The 23,313-nt window shown below is 39.9% G+C and overlaps 2 protein-coding genes and 1 long non-coding RNA gene across 4 annotated transcripts in view; 2 read left to right on the forward strand and 1 right to left on the reverse strand.

Moving 5' to 3' along the window:
• LOC114440236 (myosin-10) overlaps window positions 1-3,397 on the forward strand; it is a 44,214-nt gene extending 40,817 nt beyond the window's left edge. The window contains exons 34-42 of one of the 2 annotated variants that reach the window (XM_028412568.1): window positions 60-272; window positions 348-509; window positions 592-720; window positions 810-898; window positions 1,049-1,172; window positions 1,253-1,461; window positions 1,598-1,706; window positions 1,807-1,979; window positions 2,451-3,397. In XM_028412568.1, the coding sequence (XP_028268369.1) occupies window positions 60-272; window positions 348-509; window positions 592-720; window positions 810-898; window positions 1,049-1,172; window positions 1,253-1,461; window positions 1,598-1,706; window positions 1,807-1,979; window positions 2,451-2,604 (1,362 nt within the window). In that variant the 3' untranslated portion in view covers window positions 2,605-3,397. The remainder of the gene's footprint in view (window positions 1-59; window positions 273-347; window positions 510-591; window positions 721-809; window positions 899-1,048; window positions 1,173-1,252; window positions 1,462-1,597; window positions 1,707-1,806; window positions 1,980-2,450) is intronic. The other variant, XM_028412569.1, reaches the window with a different exon arrangement.
• Window positions 2,418-22,783, reverse strand: LOC114440239 (uncharacterized). Its single transcript, XR_003671110.1, has 3 exons — window positions 22,594-22,783; window positions 18,091-18,125; window positions 2,418-2,544 (listed from the first exon to the last, which is right to left on the reverse strand). It is a non-coding gene; the product is annotated as an uncharacterized LOC114440239 (long non-coding RNA).
• On the forward strand, window positions 18,446-19,410 carry LOC114440238 (serotonin N-acetyltransferase-like). Its single transcript, XM_028412572.1, has 3 exons — window positions 18,446-18,602; window positions 18,788-18,942; window positions 19,042-19,410. The coding sequence occupies exons 1-3, from the start codon at window positions 18,446-18,448 to the stop codon at window positions 19,408-19,410; spliced, it is 681 nt and encodes a 226-aa protein (XP_028268373.1).
• Window positions 22,784-23,313: the final 530 nt, after the last annotated feature.

Below are 23,313 nucleotides of genomic sequence, written 5' to 3' on the forward strand. Positions count from 1 at the left end.
ACCGTCCCCATGTTTATCATATATATCTCCGTTCACCTTCATCTTCTAAACACCGTCAGGTCCACGAGCTGGAGAAGTCCAAGCGCACTCTGGAGCAGCAGCTGGAGGAGATGAAGACCCAGCTGGAAGAGCTGGAGGACGAGCTGCAGGCCACCGAGGACGCCAAGCTGCGCCTGGAGGTCAACATGCAGGCGATGAAGGCTCAGTACGAGAGAGACCTGCAGGGCCGGGACGACCAGAACGATGAGAAGAAGAGAGCGCTGGTCAAGCAGGTGTGAAATATACCTGCGGTCTGGTGCTATCCAGAGTTTCCAGTGTAGTGATGGGAATCATGTCCCTTTTTTCAGGTGAGAGAAATGGAGGCGGAGCTGGAGGATGAGAGGAAGCAGAGAGCTTTGGCTGTAGCTGCTAAGAAGAAGCTGGAGATGGACCTGAAGGACATCGAGGGTCACATAGAAGGAGCCAACAAAGCACGAGACGAAGCCATCAAGCAGCTGCGCAAGTTACAGGTATAGATCTGAATCATGTGTTTGTTATCAGGTGTACTTCACACATCAATCTTCATTTATACTAACACGTCGTCTCCTTCAGGCACAAATGAAAGACTATCAGAGAGAGCTGGAGGACGCTCGAGCTTCCAGAGATGATATTTTTGCCATATCGAAGGAAAACGAGAAGAAACTCAAGAGCCTGGAGGCCGAGATTGTTCAGTTACACGAGGTCAGGACATATTTCAGTTGATTTATGTAAAACCTGATAAAGCATTTAAAGCAGACTAGAGCTGATGGGGCTTTTTCTCTGCTCTGCAGGACCTGGCAGCGTCTGAGAGAGGTCGACGCCACGCAGAGCAGGAACGGGATGAGCTGCAAGATGAAATCTCCAACAGCACCTCTGGAAAGTAAGTTCACCAAAACCTACACAAACAGAACTCTCTCAGGCCCCTGAGAGGCGGTCTCTACGTAGTGCTATAGAATTCTTTAATCACTAATCAACATCATCAACAACATCAATAGGCGTTGATCTTATTGTATTCTTCTTTGTGTGTCAGGTCTGCTCTGATGGATGAGAAGAGGAGGCTGGAGGCTCGTATCGCCCAGCTGGAGGAGGAGCTGGAGGAGGAGCAGGGCAACATGGAGCTGCTCAATGACCGCTTCAGAAAGACGACCATGCAGGTACGACAAGAGTTCTGCTGTGAGTTTCACTGGACTAAAACTATGTGTAGTTCCTGTCATTCTGTCTGTGCCTTCTGTAGGTGGACACTCTGACCACAGAGCTGAGCGCCGAGCGCAGCGCAGCACAGAAGAGCGAGAACGCTCGCCAGCAGCTGGAGCGTCTCAACAAGGAGCTGCGGGCCAAACTGGGCGAGCTGGAGGGTTCAGTGAAGAGCAGGTTCAAGGCCTCCATCACCGCCCTGGAGGCTAAGATAGCTCAGCTGGAGGAGCAGCTGGAGCAGGAGGCAAAGTGAGAACTCATTTTTACAGCTCTCTCTTTCTGCCTGTCTCTCTCTCTCTCTCTCTCTCTCTCTCGTCTGTCGCTCCCTCTCTGCCTCTCTCTCACATGACGACTCTCTCCGACCTCCACTTATTCTCCTCTGCAGGGAGCGAGCAGCAGCCAACAAGATTGTGAGGAGGACCGAGAAGAAGCTAAAGGAAGTCTGCATGCAGGTGGAGGATGAGCGTCGCCATGCCGACCAGTTTAAAGAACAGGTACGTCTGTCGCCTCATACAGCTGTAAGAATAAGTCGTTTTTAAAAACATCCTCACAACAGCTGAGTTTTGTTTCTGTTTTGTTTTTTTTTTGATAAAGGTGGAGAAAGCGAACTCTCGCATGAAGCAGCTGAAGCGACAGCTAGAGGAGGCTGAAGAGGAGGCCACCAGGGCCAATGCCTCCCGCAGGAAACTGCAAAGAGAGCTGGACGATGCCACCGAGGCCAGCGAGGGTCTGAGCCGCGAGGTTCACACGCTCAAGAACCGCCTCAGGTAAACAACAAACACAACAACATCCATTTAATTTAGGGAAGCTTTGTGGAGAAAAGGGTGTAGTACCTTTATTTAGAGTGATGGGGGCGCTGTTGCCTCTGTTCAGATCCTGTCTGGTAGTTTTAGAAGTCTACAGGGCAAATTGTTAAGCAGCAACAGTTACATGCTAGGCTAAAAACAAATGCTAACCCTGCTCTCCAGTCGTTTACAGTGTCATCCATCAACTTGATTGATGAGAGGTTCCAATGATAGCTCACTGTGCTGAGCTACCTCTTGGCCTGCTACACTGACTCACTGCCCCATGTCAGTGTTTAGAAACAGGACTGTGACACATGGCTTTTGCCCTGTGAGAAGGAGCGAGTCGTTTTTTTTTTTATGCCCAGTCATTAAAAAACATTTTTTTTCTACCTTGAAGAAAGCCAAAAATCACAGACTTACCATGAGCTCTTCTGTGCCTTCTTCCCACTCCAGGCGTGGCGGCCCCATCAGCTTCTCCTCCAGCCGCTCAGGGAGACGTGCAATCCAGGTGGAGGGAACCTCTCTGGACCTCCTGTCAGACGACGAGCTGGAAAACAAGATCACCGACAACAACGCCAATGAGACACCAGCGCCGCAGCCGGAGTAGAAGAAGAGAAGACGCCTTAACGTTTGCTCTCCCCCTCCGCCTCTCACTCCCTCTTCTTCAGCACTTAATGTCTATATAGCAACTCCTGTTTGTTCTCAGCATGATCCGAGCGAGGATTTCCAACCCTGACAGACACCAGCAGTCAGACCCCACAGCTCCCCCTTATGGTTGTAAGAAGCACTACTCTGCCTTACCGTCTGCCTCGAGCTGCAGGGCTGTACAAAAGCACCATGCGTTTAAGTGTCACACATTAGAGGATAGGTTCTGCTGGATCAGCGTTTCAACATGAAAAGCAATATTTGGAATGAGTTTAGTTAAACTGTGACTGAGTAGCTGCAGTAGGATTGTCTGCTCGCATAATGAAGCCGCCTCAGTGTTGCTTCCTCAGATGTTTGACAGTAGGTCAGTGTTGACTTGTAATTATTTCTCTTGCTTTCTTCTTCTTCTGTGCCTTTTCTCTGCGAAGCCTCCATTTAAAGCCACATATACTGTTCATATATTGAACCATGCGTAATTTCATGAAGGTATTTTCATACGTAATGAAACATTAGTGGATTTCCTTTGACATGTATGTCTTCCTGCAGCTTCTACGTTGCCACGATGAGCGATACGTCAACCTGTGCGGGATTCTTTGTAGATGGGTGCTACGACTTTTCTTATCGATAACTTTTGTACTTTTTGAGTTATTAAGAATTAAAAAAAACAATAGACATCAACTGTATTTATATCTCTGCTATTGTATACAGACTCCACTCATATTTCAAAATGCTCAGTATTGCACATCTACTGTACGTATGCTCATTATCATGACATGTACAGTTCATGAGTCATTAGGAGTTGTATAATGCATTAAAGTCTATGGAGCTCACGTGGTTGGTATTTATTTCATTACTTTTTTCCTATTTATTTTTATTTTTATTTTTTAGTTTTCTACATATTTTATTATTTTTTTATTTATTTTGATCCTATTTTTAAATTAGATAGTTAGATTTTACTTTGTTTTAATTATTTATTTTATTTATATTTTGAAGGGGAAAAACGTAAAGGTTTGTAGTTCTAACAGAAGGATGGAGACTTCAGGTTTTATTTTCTATTTATTTTATTTAAAAAATATGATTTTCTCTGTATTTTATTTAATTGAAAAAATGAATCTAAATTTTTGAGAAATTTTGCGATTTTAAAAATTCATTATAAAGAATCCACAGAAGCTGCGGAAGGTCTCCTCTATCTCCACAGTGAGTTTTATGAAAAAGTACTGCAGAAGTATGGAGAAATGGAAGGTTGAATTGGCACTAAAATCCGAATTTTTGAGAAATTTTGCATTTTTTAAAAATTCACTATAAAAAATCCATAACTGCAGCAAGTATTACACTGGATTATTGTTAAAGGTTGAATTGGCACTAAAATCCAAATTTTTGAGAAATTTTGCATTTTTAAAAAATCACTATAAAAAATCCATAAAAGCTGCAGCAAGTATTACACTGGATTATTGTTAAAGAAGGTCTCCTCTATCTCCACATGGAGTTTTATGAAGAAATACTGCAGAATTATGGAGAAATGGAAGGTTGAATTGGCACTAAAATTCGAATTGTTGAAATATTTTGCATTTTTAAAAATTCACTATAAAAAATCCATAAAAGCTGCAGCAAGTATTACACTGGATTATTGTTAAAGAAGGTCTCCTCTATCTCCACATGGAGTTTTATGAAGAAATACTGCAGAATTATGGAGAAATGGAAGGTTGAATTGGCACTAAAATTCGAATTGTTGAAATATTTTGCATTTTTAAAAATTCACTATAAAAAATCCATAAAAGCTGCAGCAAGTATTACACTGGATTATTGTTAAAGAAGGTCTCCTCTATCTCCACAGTGAGTTTTATGAAGAAATACTGCAGAATTATGGAGAAATGGAAGGTTGAATTGGCACTAAAATCTGAATTTTTGAGAAATTTTGCATTTTTTAAAAATTCACTCTAAAATATCCATAAAAACTGCAGCAAGTATTACACTGGATTATTGTTAAAGAAGGTCTCCTCTATCTCTATAGTGAGTTTTATGAAGAAATACTGCAGAATTGTGGAGAAATGGAAGGTTGAATTGGCACTAAAATTCGAATTGTTGAGAAATTTTGCATTTTTAAAAATTCACTATAAAAACTCCATAAAAGCTGCAGCAAGTATTACACTGGATTATTGTTAAAGAAGGTCTCCTCTATCTCCACAGTGAGTATTATGAAGAAATACTGCAGAATTATGGAGAAATGGAAGGTTGAATTGGCACTAAAATCTGAATGTTTGAGAAATTTTGCATTTTTTAAAAATTCACTCTAAAATATCCATAAAAACTGCAGCAAGTATTACACTGGATTATTGTTAAAGAAGGTCTTCTCTATCTCTACAGTGAGTTTTATGAAGAAATACTGCAGAATTATGGAGAAATGGAAGGTTGAATTGGCACTAAAATCCAAATTTTTGAAATATTTTGCATTTTTAAAAATTCACTATAAAAAATCCATAAAAGCTGCAGCAAGTATTACACTGGATTATTGTTAAAGAAGGTCTCCTCTATCTCCACAGTGAGTTTTATGAAGAAATACTGCAGAATTATGGAGAAATGGAAGGTTGAATTGGCACTAAAATCCACATTTTTGAGAAATTTTGCATCTTTAAAAAATCACTATAAAAAAATCCATAAAAGCTGCAGCAAGTATTACACTGGATTATTGTTAAAGGTCTCCTCTATCTCCACATGGAGTTTTATGAAGAAATACTGCAGAATTATGGAGAAATGGAAGGTTGAATTGGCACTAAAATCCAAATTTTTGAGAAATTTTGCATTTTTAAAAAATTCACTCTAAAATATCCATAAAAACTGCAGCAAGTATTACACTGGATTATTGTTAAAGAAGGTCTCCTCTATCTCCACAGTGAGTTTTATGAAGAAATACTGCAGAATTATGGAGAAATGGAAGGTTGAATTGGCACTAAAATCTGAACTTTTGAGAAATTTTGCATTTTTAAAAATTCACTATAAGAAATCCATAAAAGCTGCAGCCAGTATTACACTGGATTATTGTTAAAGGTCTCCTCTATCTCCACAGTGAGTTTCATGAAAAAGTACTGCAGAATTATGGAGAAATGGAAGGTTGAATTGGCACTAAAATCCGAATTTGTGAGAAATTGTGCATTTCTTAGAAGTTCACTATAAAGAATCCATAATAACTGCAGCAAGTATTACACTGGATTATTGTTAAAGAAGGTCTCCTCTATCTCTACAGTGAGTTTTATGAAGAAATACTGCAGAATTATGGAGAAATGGAAGGTTGAATTGGCACTAAAATCCAAATATTTGAGAAATTTTGCATTTTGAAAACATCACTATAAAAAATCCATAAAAGCTGCAGCAAGTATTAGACTGGATTATTGTTAAAGAAGGTCTCCTCTATCTCCACAGTGAGTTTTATGAAGAAATACTGCAGAATTATCGAGAAATGGAAGGTTGAATTGGCACTAAAATTCAAATTGTTGAAATATTTTGCATTTTTAAAAATTCACTATAAAAGATCCATAAAAGCTGCAGCAAGTATTACACTGGATTATTGTTAAAGAAGGTCTCCTCTATCTCCACAGTGAGTTTTATGAAGAAATACTGCAGAATTATGGAGAAATGGAAGGTTGAATTGGCACTAAAATCCAAATTTTTGAGAAATTTTGCATTTTTAAAAATTCACTATAAGAAATCCATAAAAGCTGCAGCAAGTATTACACTGGATTATTGTTAAAGAAGGTCTCCTCTATCTCCACAGTGAGTTTTATGAAGAAATACTGCAGAATTATGGAGAAATGGAAGGTTGAATTGGCACTAAAATCTGAACTTTTGAGAAATTTTGCATTTTTAAAAATTCACTATAAGAAATCCATAAAAGCTGCAGCCAGTATTACACTGGATTATTGTTAAAGGTCTCCTCTATCTCCACAGTGAGTTTCATGAAAAAGTACTGCAGAATTATGGAGAAATGGAAGGTTGAATTGGCACTAAAATCCGAATTTGTGAGAAATTGTGCATTTCTTAGAAATTCACTATAAAGAATCCATAATAACTGCAGCAAGTATTACACTGGATTATTGTTAAAGAAGGTCTCCTCTATCTCTACAGTGAGTTTTATGAAGAAATACTGCAGAATTATGGAGAAATGGAAGGTTGAATTGGCACTAAAATCCAAATATTTGAGAAATTTTGCATTTTGAAAACATCACTATAAAAAATCCATAAAAGCTGCAGCAAGTATTAGACTGGATTATTGTTAAAGAAGGTCTCCTCTATCTCCACAGTGAGTTTTATGAAGAAATACTGCAGAATTATCGAGAAATGGAAGGTTGAATTGGCACTAAAATTCAAATTGTTGAAATATTTTGCATTTTTAAAAATTCACTATAAAAGATCCATAAAAGCTGCAGCAAGTATTACACTGGATTATTGTTAAAGAAGGTCTCCTCTATCTCCACAGTGAGTTTTATGAAGAAATACTGCAGAATTATGGAGAAATGGAAGGTTGAATTGGCACTAAAATCTGAATTTTTGAGAAATTTTGCATTTTTAAAAATTCACTATAAGAAATCCATAAAAGCTGCAGCCAGTATTACACTGGATTATTGTTAAAGGTCTCCTCTATCTCCACAGTGAGTTTCATGAAAAAGTACTGCAGAACTATGGAGAAATGGAAGGTTGAATTGGCACTAAAATCCGAATTTGTGAGAAATTTTGCATTTTTTAAAAATTCACTCTAAAATATCCATAAAAACTGCAGCCAGTATTACACTGGATTATTGTTAAAGAAGGTCTCCTCTATCTCCACAGTGAGTTTTATGAAGAAATACTGCAGAATTATGGAGAAATGGAAGGTTGAATTGGCACTAAAATCTGAATTTTTGAGAAATTTTGCATTTTTAAAAATTCACTATAAAAAATCAGCTGCAGCCAGTATTACACTGGATTATTGTTAAAGAAGGTCTCCTCTATCTCCACAGTGAGTTTCATGAAAAAGTACTGCAGAATTATGGAGAAATGGAAGGTTGAATTGGCACTAAAATCCGAATTTGTGAGAAATTTTGCATTTTTTAAAAATTCACTCTAAAATATCCATAAAAACTGCAGCAAGTATTACACTGGATTATTGTTAAAGACGGTCTCCTCTATCTCTACAGTGAGTTTTATGAAGAAATACTGCAGAATTATGGAGAAATGGAAGGTTGAATTGGCACTAAAATCCGAATTTGTGAGAAATTGTGCATTTCTTAGAAATTCACTATAAAGAATCCATAAGAACTGCAGCAAGTATTACACTGGATTATTGTTAAAGAAGGTCTCCTCTATCTCTACAGTGAGTTTTATGAAGAAATACTGCAGAATTATGGAGAAATGGAAGGTTGAATTGGCACTAAAATCTGAATTTTTGAGAAATTTTGCATTTTTAAAAATTCACTATAAGAAATCCATAAAAGCTGCAGCCAGTATTACACTGGATTATTGTTAAAGAAGGTCTCCTCTATCTCTACAGTGAGTTTTATGAAGAAATACTGCAGAATTATGGAGAAATGGAAGGTTGAATTGGCACTAAAATCCAAATATTTGAGAAATTTTGCATTTTGAAAACATCACTATAAAAAATCCATAAAAGCTGCAGCAAGTATTAGACTGGATTATTGTTAAAGAAGGTCTCCTCTATCTCCACAGTGAGTTTTATGAAGAAATACTGCAGAATTATCGAGAAATGGAAGGTTGAATTGGCACTAAAATTCAAATTGTTGAAATATTTTGCATTTTTAAAAATTCACTATAAAAGATCCATAAAAGCTGCAGCAAGTATTACACTGGATTATTGTTAAAGAAGGTCTCCTCTATCTCCACAGTGAGTTTTATGAAGAAATACTGCAGAATTATGGAGAAATGGAAGGTTGAATTGGCACTAAAATCTGAATTTTTGAGAAATTTTGCATTTTTAAAAATTCACTATAAAAAATCAGCTGCAGCCAGTATTACACTGGATTATTGTTAAAGAAGGTCTCCTCTATCTCCACAGTGAGTTTCATGAAGAAATACTGCAGAATTATGGAGAAATGGAAGGTTGAATTGGCACTAAAATCCGAATTTTTGAGAAATTTTGCATTTTTAAAAATTCACTATAAAAAATCAGCTGCAGCCAGTATTACACTGGATTATTGTTAAAGAAGGTCTCCTCTATCTCCACAGTGAGTTTCATGAAAAAGTACTGCAGAATTATGGAGAAATGGAAGGTTGAATTGGCACTAAAATCCGAATTTGTGAGAAATTTTGCATTTTTTAAAAATTCACTCTAAAATATCCATAAAAACTGCAGCAAGTATTACACTGGATTATTGTTAAAGACGGTCTCCTCTATCTCTACAGTGAGTTTTATGAAGAAATACTGCAGAATTATGGAGAAATGGAAGGTTGAATTGGCACTAAAATCCGAATTTGTGAGAAATTGTGCATTTCTTAGAAATTCACTATAAAGAATCCATAAGAACTGCAGCAAGTATTACACTGGATTATTGTTAAAGAACGTCTCCTCTATCTCTACAGTGAGTTTTATGAAGAAATACTGCAGAATTATGGAGAAATGGAAGGTTGAATTGGCACTAAAATCCAAATATTTGAGAAATTTTGCATTTTTAAAAATTCACTATAAGAAATCCATAAAAGCTGCAGCCAGTATTACACTGGATTATTGTTAAAGAAGGTCTCCTCTATCTCTACAGTGAGTTTTATGAAGAAATACTGCAGAATTATGGAGAAATGGAAGGTTGAATTGGCACTAAAATCCGAATTTTTGAGAAATTTTGCATTTTTAAAAATTCACTATAAAAAATCAGCTGCAGCCAGTATTACACTGGATTATTGTTAAAGAAGGTCTCCTCTATCTCCACAGTGAGTTTCATGAAAAAGTACTGCAGAATTATGGAGAAATGGAAGGTTGAATTGGCACTAAAATCCGAATTTGTGAGAAATTTTGCATTTTTTAAAAATTCACTCTAAAATATCCATAAAAACTGCAGCAAGTACACTCAACAAAAATATAAACGCAACACTTTTGTTTTTGCTCCCATGTTTCATGAGATGGACTTGAAGATCTAAACTTCATTCCAGATACACAATATTACCATTCCTCTCAAACATTGTTCACAAATCTGTCTAAATGTGTGATAGTGAGCACTTCTGCTTTGCTGAGATAATCCATCCCACCTCACAGGTGTGCCACATCAAGATGCTGATCTGACATCATGATTAGTGCACAGGTGTACCTTAAACTGCCCACAATAAAAGGCCACCCTGAAATGTGCATTTTGTTTCTGCTTTATTGGCGGTCTGGGGACTCAGAACCAGTCAGTATCTGGTGTGACCACCATTTGCCTCATGCAGTGCAACACATCTTCTTCGCATAGAGTTTATCAGATTGTCTATTGTGGCCTGTGGAATGTTGGTCCACTCCTCTTCAATGGCTGTGCGAAGTTGCTGGATATTAGTGGGAACTGGTGTACGCTGTCGTATACGCCGGTCAAGCACATCCCAAACATGTTCAATGGGTGACATGTCCGGTGAGTATGCTGGCCATGCAAGAACTGGGACATTTTCAGCTTCCGAGAATTGTGTACAGATCCTTGCAACATGGGGCCGTGCATTATCTTGCTGAAACATGAGGTGATGTTCATGGATGTATGGCACAACAATGGGCCTCAGGATCTCATCACGGTATCTCTGTGCATTCAAAATGCCATCAATAAAATGCACCTGTGTTCTTCGTCCATAACAGATGCCTGCCCATACCATGACCCCACCACTACCTTGGGCCACTCGATCCACAACATTGACATCAGCAAAGCGCTCACCCACACGACGCCACACACGCTGTCTGCCATCTGCCCTGAACAATGTAAACCGAGATTCATCCGTGAAGAGAAAACCTCTCCAACGTGCTAGACGCCATCGAATGTGAGCATTTGCCCACTCAAGTCTGTTACGGCGACGATCTGGAGTCAGGTTAAGACCCCGATGAGGACGACGAGCATGCAGTTGAGCTTCCCTGAGACGGTTTCTGACAGTTTGTGCAGAAATTGTTTGGTTATGCAAACCAATTGTTTCAGCAGCTGTCTGAGTGGCTGGTCTCAGACGATCTCGGAGGTGAACCTGCTGGATGTGGAGGTCCTGGGCTGGTGTGGTTACTCGTGGTCTGCGGTTGTGAGGCCGGTTGGATGTACTGCCATAGTCTCTGAAACGCCTTTGGAGACGGCTTATGGTGGAGAAATGAACATTCAATGCACGAGCAACAGATCTGGTTGACATTCCTGCTGTCAGCATGCCAATTGCACGCTCCCTCAATGCTTGTGGCATCTGTGGCATTTTGCTGTGAGACAAAACTGCACATTTCAGGGTGGCCTTTTATTGTGGGCAGTTTGAGGTACACCTGTGCACTAATCATGATGTCAGATCAGCATCTTGATGTGGCACACCTGTGAGGTGGGATGGATTATCTCAGCAAAGCAGAAGTGCTCACTATCACACATTTAGACAGATTTGTGAACAATGTTTGAGAGGAATGGTAATATTGTGTATCTGGAATGAAGTTTAGATCTTCAAGTCCATCTCATGAAACATGGGAGCAAAAACAAAAGTGTTGCGTTTATATTTTTGTTGAGTGTATTACACTGGATTATTGTTAAAGACGGTCTCCTCTATCTCTACAGTGAGTTTTATGAAGAAATACTGCAGAATTATGGAGAAATGGAAGGTTGAATTGGCACTAAAATCTGAATTTTTGAGAAATTTTGCATTTTTAAAAATTCACTATAAGAAATCCATAAAAGCTGCAGCCAGTATTACACTGGATTATTGTTAAAGGTCTCCTCTATCTCCACAGTGAGTTTCATGAAAAAGTACTGCAGAACTATGGAGAAATGGAAGGTTGAATTGGCACTAAAATCCGAATTTGTGAGAAATTTTGCATTTTTTAAAAATTCACTCTAAAATATCCATAAACACTGCAGCAAGTATTACACTAGATTATTGTTAAAGAAGGTCTCCTCTATCTCCACAGTGAGTTTTATGAAGAAATACTGCAGAATTATGGAGAAATTGAAGGTTGAATTGGCACTAAAATCTGAATTTTTGAGAAATTTTGCATTTTTAAAAATTCACTATAAAAAATCAGCTGCAGCCAGTATTACACTGGATTATTGTTAAAGAAGGTCTCCTCTATCTCCACAGTGAGTTTCATGAAAAAGTACTGCAGAATTATGGAGAAATGGAAGGTTGAATTGGCACTAAAATCCGAATTTGTGAGAAATTTTGCATTTTTTAAAAATTCACTCTAAAATATCCATAAAAACTGCAGCCAGTATTACACTGGATTATTGTTAAAGAAGGTCTCCTCTATCTCCACAGTGAGTTTTATGAAGAAATACTGCAGAATTATGGAGAAATGGAAGGTTGAATTGGCACTAAAATCTGAATTTTTGAGAAATTTTGCATTTTTAAAAATTCACTATAAAAAATCAGCTGCAGCCAGTATTACACTGGATTATTGTTAAAGAAGGTCTCCTCTATCTCCACAGTGAGTTTCATGAAAAAGTACTGCAGAATTATGGAGAAATGGAAGGTTGAATTGGCACTAAAATCCGAATTTGTGAGAAATTTTGCATTTTTTAAAAATTCACTCTAAAATATCCATAAAAACTGCAGCAAGTATTACACTGGATTATTGTTAAAGACGGTCTCCTCTATCTCTACAGTGAGTTTTATGAAGAAATACTGCAGAATTATGGAGAAATGGAAGGTTGAATTGGCACTAAAATCCGAATTTGTGAGAAATTGTGCATTTCTTAGAAATTCACTATAAAGAATCCATAAGAACTGCAGCAAGTATTACACTGGATTATTGTTAAAGAAGGTCTCCTCTATCTCTACAGTGAGTTTTATGAAGAAATACTGCAGAATTATGGAGAAATGGAAGGTTGAATTGGCACTAAAATCTGAATTTTTGAGAAATTTTGCATTTTTAAAAATTCACTATAAGAAATCCATAAAAGCTGCAGCCAGTATTACACTGGATTATTGTTAAAGAAGGTCTCCTCTATCTCTACAGTGAGTTTTATGAAGAAATACTGCAGAATTATGGAGAAATGGAAGGTTGAATTGGCACTAAAATCCAAATATTTGAGAAATTTTGCATTTTGAAAACATCACTATAAAAAATCCATAAAAGCTGCAGCAAGTATTAGACTGGATTATTGTTAAAGAAGGTCTCCTCTATCTCCACAGTGAGTTTTATGAAGAAATACTGCAGAATTATCGAGAAATGGAAGGTTGAATTGGCACTAAAATTCAAATTGTTGAAATATTTTGCATTTTTAAAAATTCACTATAAAAGATCCATAAAAGCTGCAGCAAGTATTACACTGGATTATTGTTAAAGAAGGTCTCCTCTATCTCCACAGTGAGTTTTATGAAGAAATACTGCAGAATTATGGAGAAATGGAAGGTTGAATTGGCACTAAAATCTGAATTTTTGAGAAATTTTGCATTTTTAAAAATTCACTATAAAAAATCAGCTGCAGCCAGTATTACACTGGATTATTGTTAAAGAAGGTCTCCTCTATCTCCACAGTGAGTTTCATGAAGAAATACTGCAGAATTATGGAGAAATGGAAGGTTGAATTGGCACTAAAATCCGAATTTTTGAGAAATTTTGCATTTTTAAAAATTCACTATAAAAAATCAGCTGCAGCCAGTATTACACTGGATTATTGTTAAAGAAGGTCTCCTCTATCTCCACAGTGAGTTTCATGAAAAAGTACTGCAGAATTATGGAGAAATGGAAGGTTGAATTGGCACTAAAATCCGAATTTGTGAGAAATTTTGCATTTTTTAAAAATTCACTCTAAAATATCCATAAAAACTGCAGCAAGTATTACACTGGATTATTGTTAAAGACGGTCTCCTCTATCTCTACAGTGAGTTTTATGAAGAAATACTGCAGAATTATGGAGAAATGGAAGGTTGAATTGGCACTAAAATCCGAATTTGTGAGAAATTGTGCATTTCTTAGAAATTCACTATAAAGAATCCATAAGAACTGCAGCAAGTATTACACTGGATTATTGTTAAAGAAGGTCTCCTCTATCTCTACAGTGAGTTTTATGAAGAAATACTGCAGAATTATGGAGAAATGGAAGGTTGAATTGGCACTAAAATCCAAATATTTGAGAAATTTTGCATTTTTAAAAATTCACTATAAGAAATCCATAAAAGCTGCAGCCAGTATTACACTGGATTATTGTTAAAGAAGGTCTCCTCTATCTCTACAGTGAGTTTTATGAAGAAATACTGCAGAATTATGGAGAAATGGAAGGTTGAATTGGCACTAAAATCCGAATTTTTGAGAAATTTTGCATTTTTAAAAATTCACTATAAAAAATCAGCTGCAGCCAGTATTACACTGGATTATTGTTAAAGAAGGTCTCCTCTATCTCCACAGTGAGTTTCATGAAAAAGTACTGCAGAATTATGGAGAAATGGAAGGTTGAATTGGCACTAAAATCCGAATTTGTGAGAAATTTTGCATTTTTTAAAAATTCACTCTAAAATATCCATAAAAACTGCAGCAAGTACACTCAACAAAAATATAAACGCAACACTTTTGTTTTTGCTCCCATGTTTCATGAGATGGACTTGAAGATCTAAACTTCATTCCAGATACACAATATTACCATTCCTCTCAAACATTGTTCACAAATCTGTCTAAATGTGTGATAGTGAGCACTTCTGCTTTGCTGAGATAATCCATCCCACCTCACAGGTGTGCCACATCAAGATGCTGATCTGACATCATGATTAGTGCACAGGTGTACCTTAAACTGCCCACAATAAAAGGCCACCCTGAAATGTGCATTTTGTTTCTGCTTTATTGGCGGTCTGGGGACTCAGAACCAGTCAGTATCTGGTGTGACCACCATTTGCCTCATGCAGTGCAACACATCTTCTTCGCATAGAGTTTATCAGATTGTCTATTGTGGCCTGTGGAATGTTGGTCCACTCCTCTTCAATGGCTGTGCGAAGTTGCTGGATATTAGTGGGAACTGGTGTACGCTGTCGTATACGCCGGTCAAGCACATCCCAAACATGTTCAATGGGTGACATGTCCGGTGAGTATGCTGGCCATGCAAGAACTGGGACATTTTCAGCTTCCGAGAATTGTGTACAGATCCTTGCAACATGGGGCCGTGCATTATCTTGCTGAAACATGAGGTGATGTTCATGGATGTATGGCACAACAATGGGCCTCAGGATCTCATCACGGTATCTCTGTGCATTCAAAATGCCATCAATAAAATGCACCTGTGTTCTTCGTCCATAACAGATGCCTGCCCATACCATGACCCCACCACTACCTTGGGCCACTCGATCCACAACATTGACATCAGCAAAGCGCTCACCCACACGACGCCACACACGCTGTCTGCCATCTGCCCTGAACAATGTAAACCGAGATTCATCCGTGAAGAGAAAACCTCTCCAACGTGCTAGACGCCATCGAATGTGAGCATTTGCCCACTCAAGTCTGTTACGGCGACGATCTGGAGTCAGGTTAAGACCCCGATGAGGACGACGAGCATGCAGTTGAGCTTCCCTGAGACGGTTTCTGACAGTTTGTGCAGAAATTGTTTGGTTATGCAAACCAATTGTTTCAGCAGCTGTCTGAGTGGCTGGTCTCAGACGATCTCGGAGGTGAACCTGCTGGATGTGGAGGTCCTGGGCTGGTGTGGTTACTCGTGGTCTGCGGTTGTGAGGCCGGTTGGATGTACTGCCATAGTCTCTGAAACGCCTTTGGAGACGGCTTATGGTGGAGAAATGAACATTCAATGCACGAGCAACAGATCTGGTTGACATTCCTGCTGTCAGCATGCCAATTGCACGCTCCCTCAATGCTTGTGGCATCTGTGGCATTTTGCTGTGAGACAAAACTGCACATTTCAGGGTGGCCTTTTATTGTGGGCAGTTTGAGGTACACCTGTGCACTAATCATGATGTCAGATCAGCATCTTGATGTGGCACACCTGTGAGGTGGGATGGATTATCTCAGCAAAGCAGAAGTGCTCACTATCACACATTTAGACAGATTTGTGAACAATGTTTGAGAGGAATGGTAATATTGTGTATCTGGAATGAAGTTTAGATCTTCAAGTCCATCTCATGAAACATGGGAGCAAAAACAAAAGTGTTGCGTTTATATTTTTGTTGAGTGTATTACACTGGATTATTGTTAAAGACGGTCTCCTCTATCTCTACAGTGAGTTTTATGAAGAAATACTGCAGAATTATGGAGAAATGGAAGGTTGAATTGGCACTAAAATCTGAATTTTTGAGAAATTTTGCATTTTTAAAAATTCACTATAAGAAATCCATAAAAGCTGCAGCCAGTATTACACTGGATTATTGTTAAAGGTCTCCTCTATCTCCACAGTGAGTTTCATGAAAAAGTACTGCAGAACTATGGAGAAATGGAAGGTTGAATTGGCACTAAAATCCGAATTTGTGAGAAATTTTGCATTTTTTAAAAATTCACTCTAAAATATCCATAAACACTGCAGCAAGTATTACACTAGATTATTGTTAAAGAAGGTCTCCTCTATCTCCACAGTGAGTTTTATGAAGAAATACTGCAGAATTATGGAGAAATTGAAGGTTGAATTGGCACTAAAATCTGAATTTTTGAGAAATTTTGCATTTTTAAAAATTCACTATAAAAAATCAGCTGCAGCCAGTATTACACTGGATTATTGTTAAAGAAGGTCTCCTCTATCTCCACAGTGAGTTTCATGAAAAAGTACTGCAGAATTATGGAGAAATGGAAGGTTGAATTGGCACTAAAATCCGAATTTGTGAGAAATTTTGCATTTTTTAAAAATTCACTCTAAAATATCCATAAAAACTGCAGCAAGTATTACACTGGATTATTGTTAAAGACGGTCTCCTCTATCTCTACAGTGAGTTTTATGAAGAAATACTGCAGAATTATGGAGAAATGGAAGGTTGAATTGGCACTAAAATCCGAATTTGTGAGAAATTGTGCATTTCTTAGAAATTCACTATAAAGAATCCATAAGAACTGCAGCAAGTATTACACTGGATTATTGTTAAAGAAGGTCTCCTCTATCTCTACAGTGAGTTTTATGAAGAAATACTGCAGAATTATGGAGAAATGGAAGGTTGAATTGGCACTAAAATCCAAATATTTGAGAAATTTTGCATTTTGAAAAAATCACTATAAAAAATCTATAAAAGCTGCAGCAAGTATTACACTGGATTATTGTTAAAGAAGGGCTCCTCTATCTCTACAGTGAGTTTTGTGAAGAAATACTGCAGAATTATGGAGAAATGGAAGGTTGAATTGGCACTAAAATCTGAATTTTTGAGAAATTTTGCATTTTTAAAAATTCACTATAAGAAATCCATAAAAGCTGCAGCAAGTATTACACTGGATTATTGTTAAAGAAGGTCTCCTCTATCTCCACAGTGAGTTTTATGAAGAAATACTGCAGAATTATGGAAAAAATACACTATAAAAAATCAAAATAAATTATAAAAATATTACTGCATAACCTCATTGACAAACTAAAAAACATAAATGTCCTCTCATATTCTATAGGTTTTGGGTGGATTGTTGTAATTATTGGAACAATATGTTGATTTGTACCAAATGTACAGTAGTGACAAAAACTACGACAAACAAATCAGAGCAGGTGGACACACACCCACACAGAGTCTTTTCACATTAGACACACAATCTAACAAACTGTGTTTTCTGCTTCAGATGTCCATTCAAAAATAAAAAAAGCCACAGAGGATCAGAACCTCATATTTACCCACTGCCCCTGTTTATATCAGAATTATGGAGAAATGGAAGGTTGAATTGGCAATTAAAGTCGAATTTTTGAGATATTTTGCATTTTTTCAAATTTACTATAAAAAATCACTTTATACCAGAAATGTTTTACTATATTTACCTTTAAAGATTCACTTTTTGCTTTAATGGAGTAGTTTCTACTTAGTGATACTGTTCTGGAGTATTAAACCAATTACAGCTGTCTCACACACACACACACACACACAGAGCAGTGAACGTGTTCCGTCAGGGGGGAGATAAAGTGTCTAATGCGCCGAGTTGTGGAAACAACTTCTGTAATCCTTCATCATGTGACTCATAGTAATAATCACTCCATGATGAAGAGCAGGCAGCTCTTTGTGGGGCAGAGAGACGCGGACAGTAGCGGAACCAGGCGGTCCAGAGACCTGCAGTGACCTCAGAGAACCTCCGGTAAGTGGTGCCGTTTAAATCTCGTGAAAGGCGCAGATAAATGCGCGTGTTGGTCCGTTATTACTCACAGAACAGCTGCTGATGTTTTTGTACCTGCAGGTGCGTCCTCTCTGGGTCCGCGTGCCTCCCTGTGAACACACAAAAACCTGCCTTAAATAGACTGAAGGGGTCTGAGTGAAAGTCATTAGCTTCATTATAACCTCTGTTAGCGTTTACAGACAAAAGGCAACAACTGGGCGAGTGTAATTACAGGGCTGACATCAAATATTCAAATGCAAATCATCAGCATGAATCAGAGGCGGCACGGCGCTCCTATAAAAACAGACACAAACCGCGCTCTTCTCCTCGCAGGGCCCCGACACACCGAGGCGATCCTGCTGAGCGGGACACAGGAGCGCACAGGCTCGAAGTTTTTCCTGCGTGGGGGAGAGAAGAGGCGGAACGCTGTATGATGTCCGTTGTGGGCGCGCAGCCTTTCATCAAACCAATGCAGCCCTCACCGTCAGTTTCACCTGGAATCCAGAGGAGACACACGCTCCCCGCGAGCGAGGTGCGGCCGCTCAACACGCAGGACGCGATAAGCGTGTTTGAAATCGAGCGAGAAGGTAAGTGGGGCACCCCACGCAGAGAGGTGCTTCTGTTCTTTGTACGTTTGCGTGTTTTAATTTCACCCTTTAGGTTATTCGGATGTTTATTGTGCGCCAAAGCGTGCGCGTAAAAGTAGTGCCAAACCAATTTTTACGCACGGACTCCTCTCTCTCTCTCTCCCGCTTCCTGCTTCTCGCCTCAGCGTTCATCTCGGTGTCGGGTGAGTGTCCCCTCCATCTGGATGAGGTGCGTCACTTCCTCACGTTGTGTCCCGAGCTGTCCATGGGCTGGTTTGAGGAGGGCCGGCTCGTGGCTTTCATCATCGGCTCTCTGTGGGACCAGGACAGGCTGACCACAGTAAGGCACCTTCATCTCCACGTGTCTACAAACACGTCCTTCACTTCAACAAACTGTAAAACAGATGAATTCTTATCCCTGCTTTTTTTCCCCTTCCAGGACGCTCTGACTCTCCACAAACCGTGCGGATCCACAGTCCACATCCACGTCCTGGCCGTGCACCGCACCTTCCGGCAGCAGGGGAAAGGCCCAATTCTCATGTGGCGCTACCTGCAGTACCTCCGCTGTCTGCCCAACGTGCGCCGTGCGGTGCTCATGTGCGAGGACTTCCTCATTCCCTTCTACCGCAAGTCTGGCTTCAAGGTGCTCGGCCGCTGCGCCATCACCGTGGCCAACCTCACCTTCACCGAGATGTGGTACCCCATCAGCGGCCACGCGTACATGCGCCGCAACAGCGAGGCGATCCGCTTCCCTCAGCATCCTCTGACTCTGCCTCTCACAAAGACTGACGAGCACGTCGATGTATGACGTCACCGAGATGTCACCTGAACATCTGTTATTTAATTCAGAAAAAAAATAATAATATCTGTTCTATGTAGGATATTTTTTTGTCAGTGCTGCTTTTTTGTGTACAAATTAAACAGGAATGTACTCCACTGTAAGGCCATGTGTGTGTCCGTGTGTGCGTCCGTGTGTGCGTGTGTGTGTTGGATTTGTGGCTGTGCTGTAAGCTGTCTCCTGCTTAGCACCTTTCTTGGGCTTCCCACAAGTGTGGACTGACGTCAGTGAGCGGGCTTTAGCTGCGGCAGCTCCTGCTGCTCTAATAGGGGGCTTTAGCTATCGTAAACATTGTTGTGAGGGAGGATTTAAAAGTGGATCCACTTCATCAGTTGATAGTCTACAGATCCAGTGTCTTTACTTTACGCAACATGTAACTGCTGCTGCTGTTGTGAAGCCAGAGATGTTTTTATTTTTAAAGTTTGTGTCCAATTCAATAAAGTTTTATACTGTTTTTTGTAACATTAAAACATGTTTTGAATTTAATTTGTTCCTTCAAAGACCAATGAGCACACACACACACACACACACAGAGTACAGAACTGTCCCTCAGTTGTGTCTCTGCAAGTGGACACACAGGCCAAAACCAGTGGAAGCCTCTTGAATGGAGCTCTAATCCATGACATAGTCACCGACTCAGGTCTAATCCATTAACGTGCCAGTGTGAGCAGCTCCTCTGAAGGACAACCATGGCACGCAGTGTCACCTCAGACATGACCTGCAACACCTGTGAGAAGTCAACACAGTCTCTGTAACATGTTCACCGTCTTCACCTGCCTCATTTTTGTACTATAACCAAACAATGTATCAGCTGTAACATGAATAAACACGTCAGTTCTCAGCCTCATACCCTGTCCTGTATGTCCTATGCTGCATGTTTGTACCTCTCTCTCTCTTGTTCGCTCGTGCTCTCTTTCACTCTCTCTGTCCTATCTATGTCTTCCATCCAGCAGGAGGGTCCCGCTTTATGAGCCGGGTCCTCTTCAAGGTTTCTTCTAGTCAAAGGGGAGTTTTTCCTGCCACTGTTTGTCTTCAAGTGCGTACTCAGGGGTCACAAATACATTTAGAAAAGAAAAAAAGGAGACACACTTTAGCAGATCACTTCTGTGTTTAAGTTTTTGGACCTCCACAAAGTCGTCCACTGCAGCAATGATGTCACCACTGAGCTCCTCCTCCTCCATCTTGGTGAAGAAGCATCAGTCTAAGGGTGTAGATCAGGTGTTAAACAATGGTGGACTTGTGGTCTGATGCTGGTTTCCTCCAGCAGCTGTAACAGTGTGACCCCTTTTCCAGGTCATCCATCAGCAGAACACAGCGACCATCACCTTGATGCAGGCCTCACCGAAGGTCTTTGAGCTGCATCTCTCATTCTATATTGGGCCACAAACTTATCAATCACTAATCCCTTCCTAGAGTCAGAGATCTGCCGTCGATGGCCTGCAGCTTTATTGGCTGATTCTGCCATCTGGCTCTCGGTGAGGTCTGAGTTTTTTGCCCTCTGGCAGAGAGTTTGGACCAATGAGGAGCGAGAAAAACAGAACGAGGAACTGTTTTTAGAGTGCGATGTTAAAAATACACTCCAGATACATGTCCTCCTATGTCTTTCTACAGTGATAATAATAATTATAATCACATTAACTGGCTGCAGAGTGACCACACAGGACTCGCTGAATGAGAGCTTTAAATACCGGGTGATGTGGCGTTAGCATGATTGCAGAGCAGCCGAACAGGAAGCGACATTCATGAATGGATTCAGACGGACAAACGGCCATTGTCATGGTTCAAACCATCACTGCTGCAGTCTAGTATTATGACAACAATAAGAGCCGAACAAAAAGAAGCTACCAATTATCACATGTGTACATCAGTGTGCCAGATGAAGCTGTAAAGGCAGCGATCACACTGCAGGGAGAAGGTTTCTGTCACACACACACACACAGACACACAATCATGATGGCTGAACACTTTAACTGAGATGACCCAGCTCTCTGGACACAGAGAGTGGGGCCACCTCAGCCTCCAGACAGGCTCATGTGCTGTAATCCCACAAAGTCCTTTTCAGTCATCGGGTAATCTGACACGCAGACATCCCAGCATAGTATTCCCACATCAACACCAGTTACTGTAACCTCCGCCGTGCGGGTCAGAAGGGGGCAAACTCAAACCAAAATCCCACATCCTGGTAGTAGTAGTGCTTACACAATAAAGTCTGTTATCACAAACACAAACATCGCTGCTGACCTTGTCAACACAAACATGAGTCATATTTAATCTGTATCCTTAATCCATCATTTCCAATAAGCGCATGACTCGCAGAGGTTAACATGCTTTGTTTGTCACATAGAGAAGTTTTAAAAAGGAGGGGGGATAAAACACAACCCTGTGGGGAACCTGCGTTTGTAACCGCAACATCTGACAAGACTCCATTTACCAAAACCTGCTGCCTTCTACCTGTTAAGAAGTTCAAAAGCAACAGTAAAAACGGACCAGGGAGGTTAAAATAAGAGGAAAGCTGCTGGATTAAAATATGCGGTTGCATCTTGTTAAAAACTGAAGAGAAATCAACAAATAAATAAGTCTCGCATGTGATTTCGGCTTCTCTAGATGCTTGTAGATTTTATCAAGAATAAAAATTTTAGCATCCTCCTGCCCTTTTCTAGCTTGGTATGCAAACTGTAAGGGGTAAGGAGACCAAAGAACTAATCTCTTCCTTAATGATTTTCTCAAAGGTTTTCATAATAAGTGATGTGAGAGCAACAGGCCTAAACTCAGTTAGTTGTCTGGCATTTTTCATTTTGGGGATTGCAATTATTGTTGATCTTTTCCATATTGAGGGAAGCTGACAGTGACTGACACACATCTGAAAGAGTGTGGAGAGTACCCCACAAACCGCATCAGGACCAGCAGCCTTCCTTGTGACCTCATCATCACATATCATAGATCATGTGACCATAACATAGATCAATCCTGGAGTTTCTTATCGTGGTGGCACAACACATATACTGTTCATAAGTTTTCAGTGTCTTGTTCAGATTGCAGCTGGGCTCATGAAGCAGACAGCACCTTCAACCTAAAACCTTCCTGTTTTACTAAACATACAGTGAGTGTGCTTGGGCCACCAGCTAGATGAGGCTGACGGTCTGGTCGACTGACCTCGTGCCGTGTCCTGGGACTCCTCCAGCAGCAGCCGGTCCTTCTCCGCCTCCAGCTCCTTGATGTGGCGTTCGTGCTGCCTCTGCAGCTCTTCCAGTGCCTGCCGATGAGCACGCTCCATGGCTACCAGGCTGCGGCTGCAGGGTGCCTCAGGGCCGCAGCCACCACGCACACCCCCGAGTCCCTCTTCCTCCTCCTCCTCCTCTTCCCCCCTGTTGTAGATTCTCCAGCTGCTGCCTCAGTGACGCCACCTGAGAGAAGACATGGATGAAAGTAAAGCGACAACGGCTGAACTCAAAGTCTAACATGATTCTATTGATTAACTGGAGCTCTGTAATGGGGACTGCAAACACAGTGTCACACCAGGAGGCATCACAACATGCAGACACAAAGTAAACAGGAGCTTCAACAGTATTTTCTGTGTTCCAATCTGAATGTAAATCACTGCTGAAGAGGAAATAAAGTCAGGAAGCAGGAAAGAGAATTAAAAGGTGGAAACACAGTTTTACTTCATCTGGCAGATGAAGGGTTAATTTGCATTTTCTTTCATTTGCAAATTGGAAAATCATCTCCATGCACTCCCATTGGCTGCTTGTGTTGTGCCTCTCCAACTCACACTGTAGAAAAAAATAATTTTGTTTATATATTTTTTTTATTTACATTGGGATACTGTAGATAATTTTGTATATCCATGTTCTTCATATTAAACCTTACATAAAC

Source organism: Parambassis ranga, chromosome 8 (genome assembly GCF_900634625.1).
Source record: "Parambassis ranga chromosome 8, fParRan2.1, whole genome shotgun sequence".
Lineage (NCBI taxonomy): Eukaryota > Metazoa > Chordata > Actinopteri > Ambassidae > Parambassis > Parambassis ranga.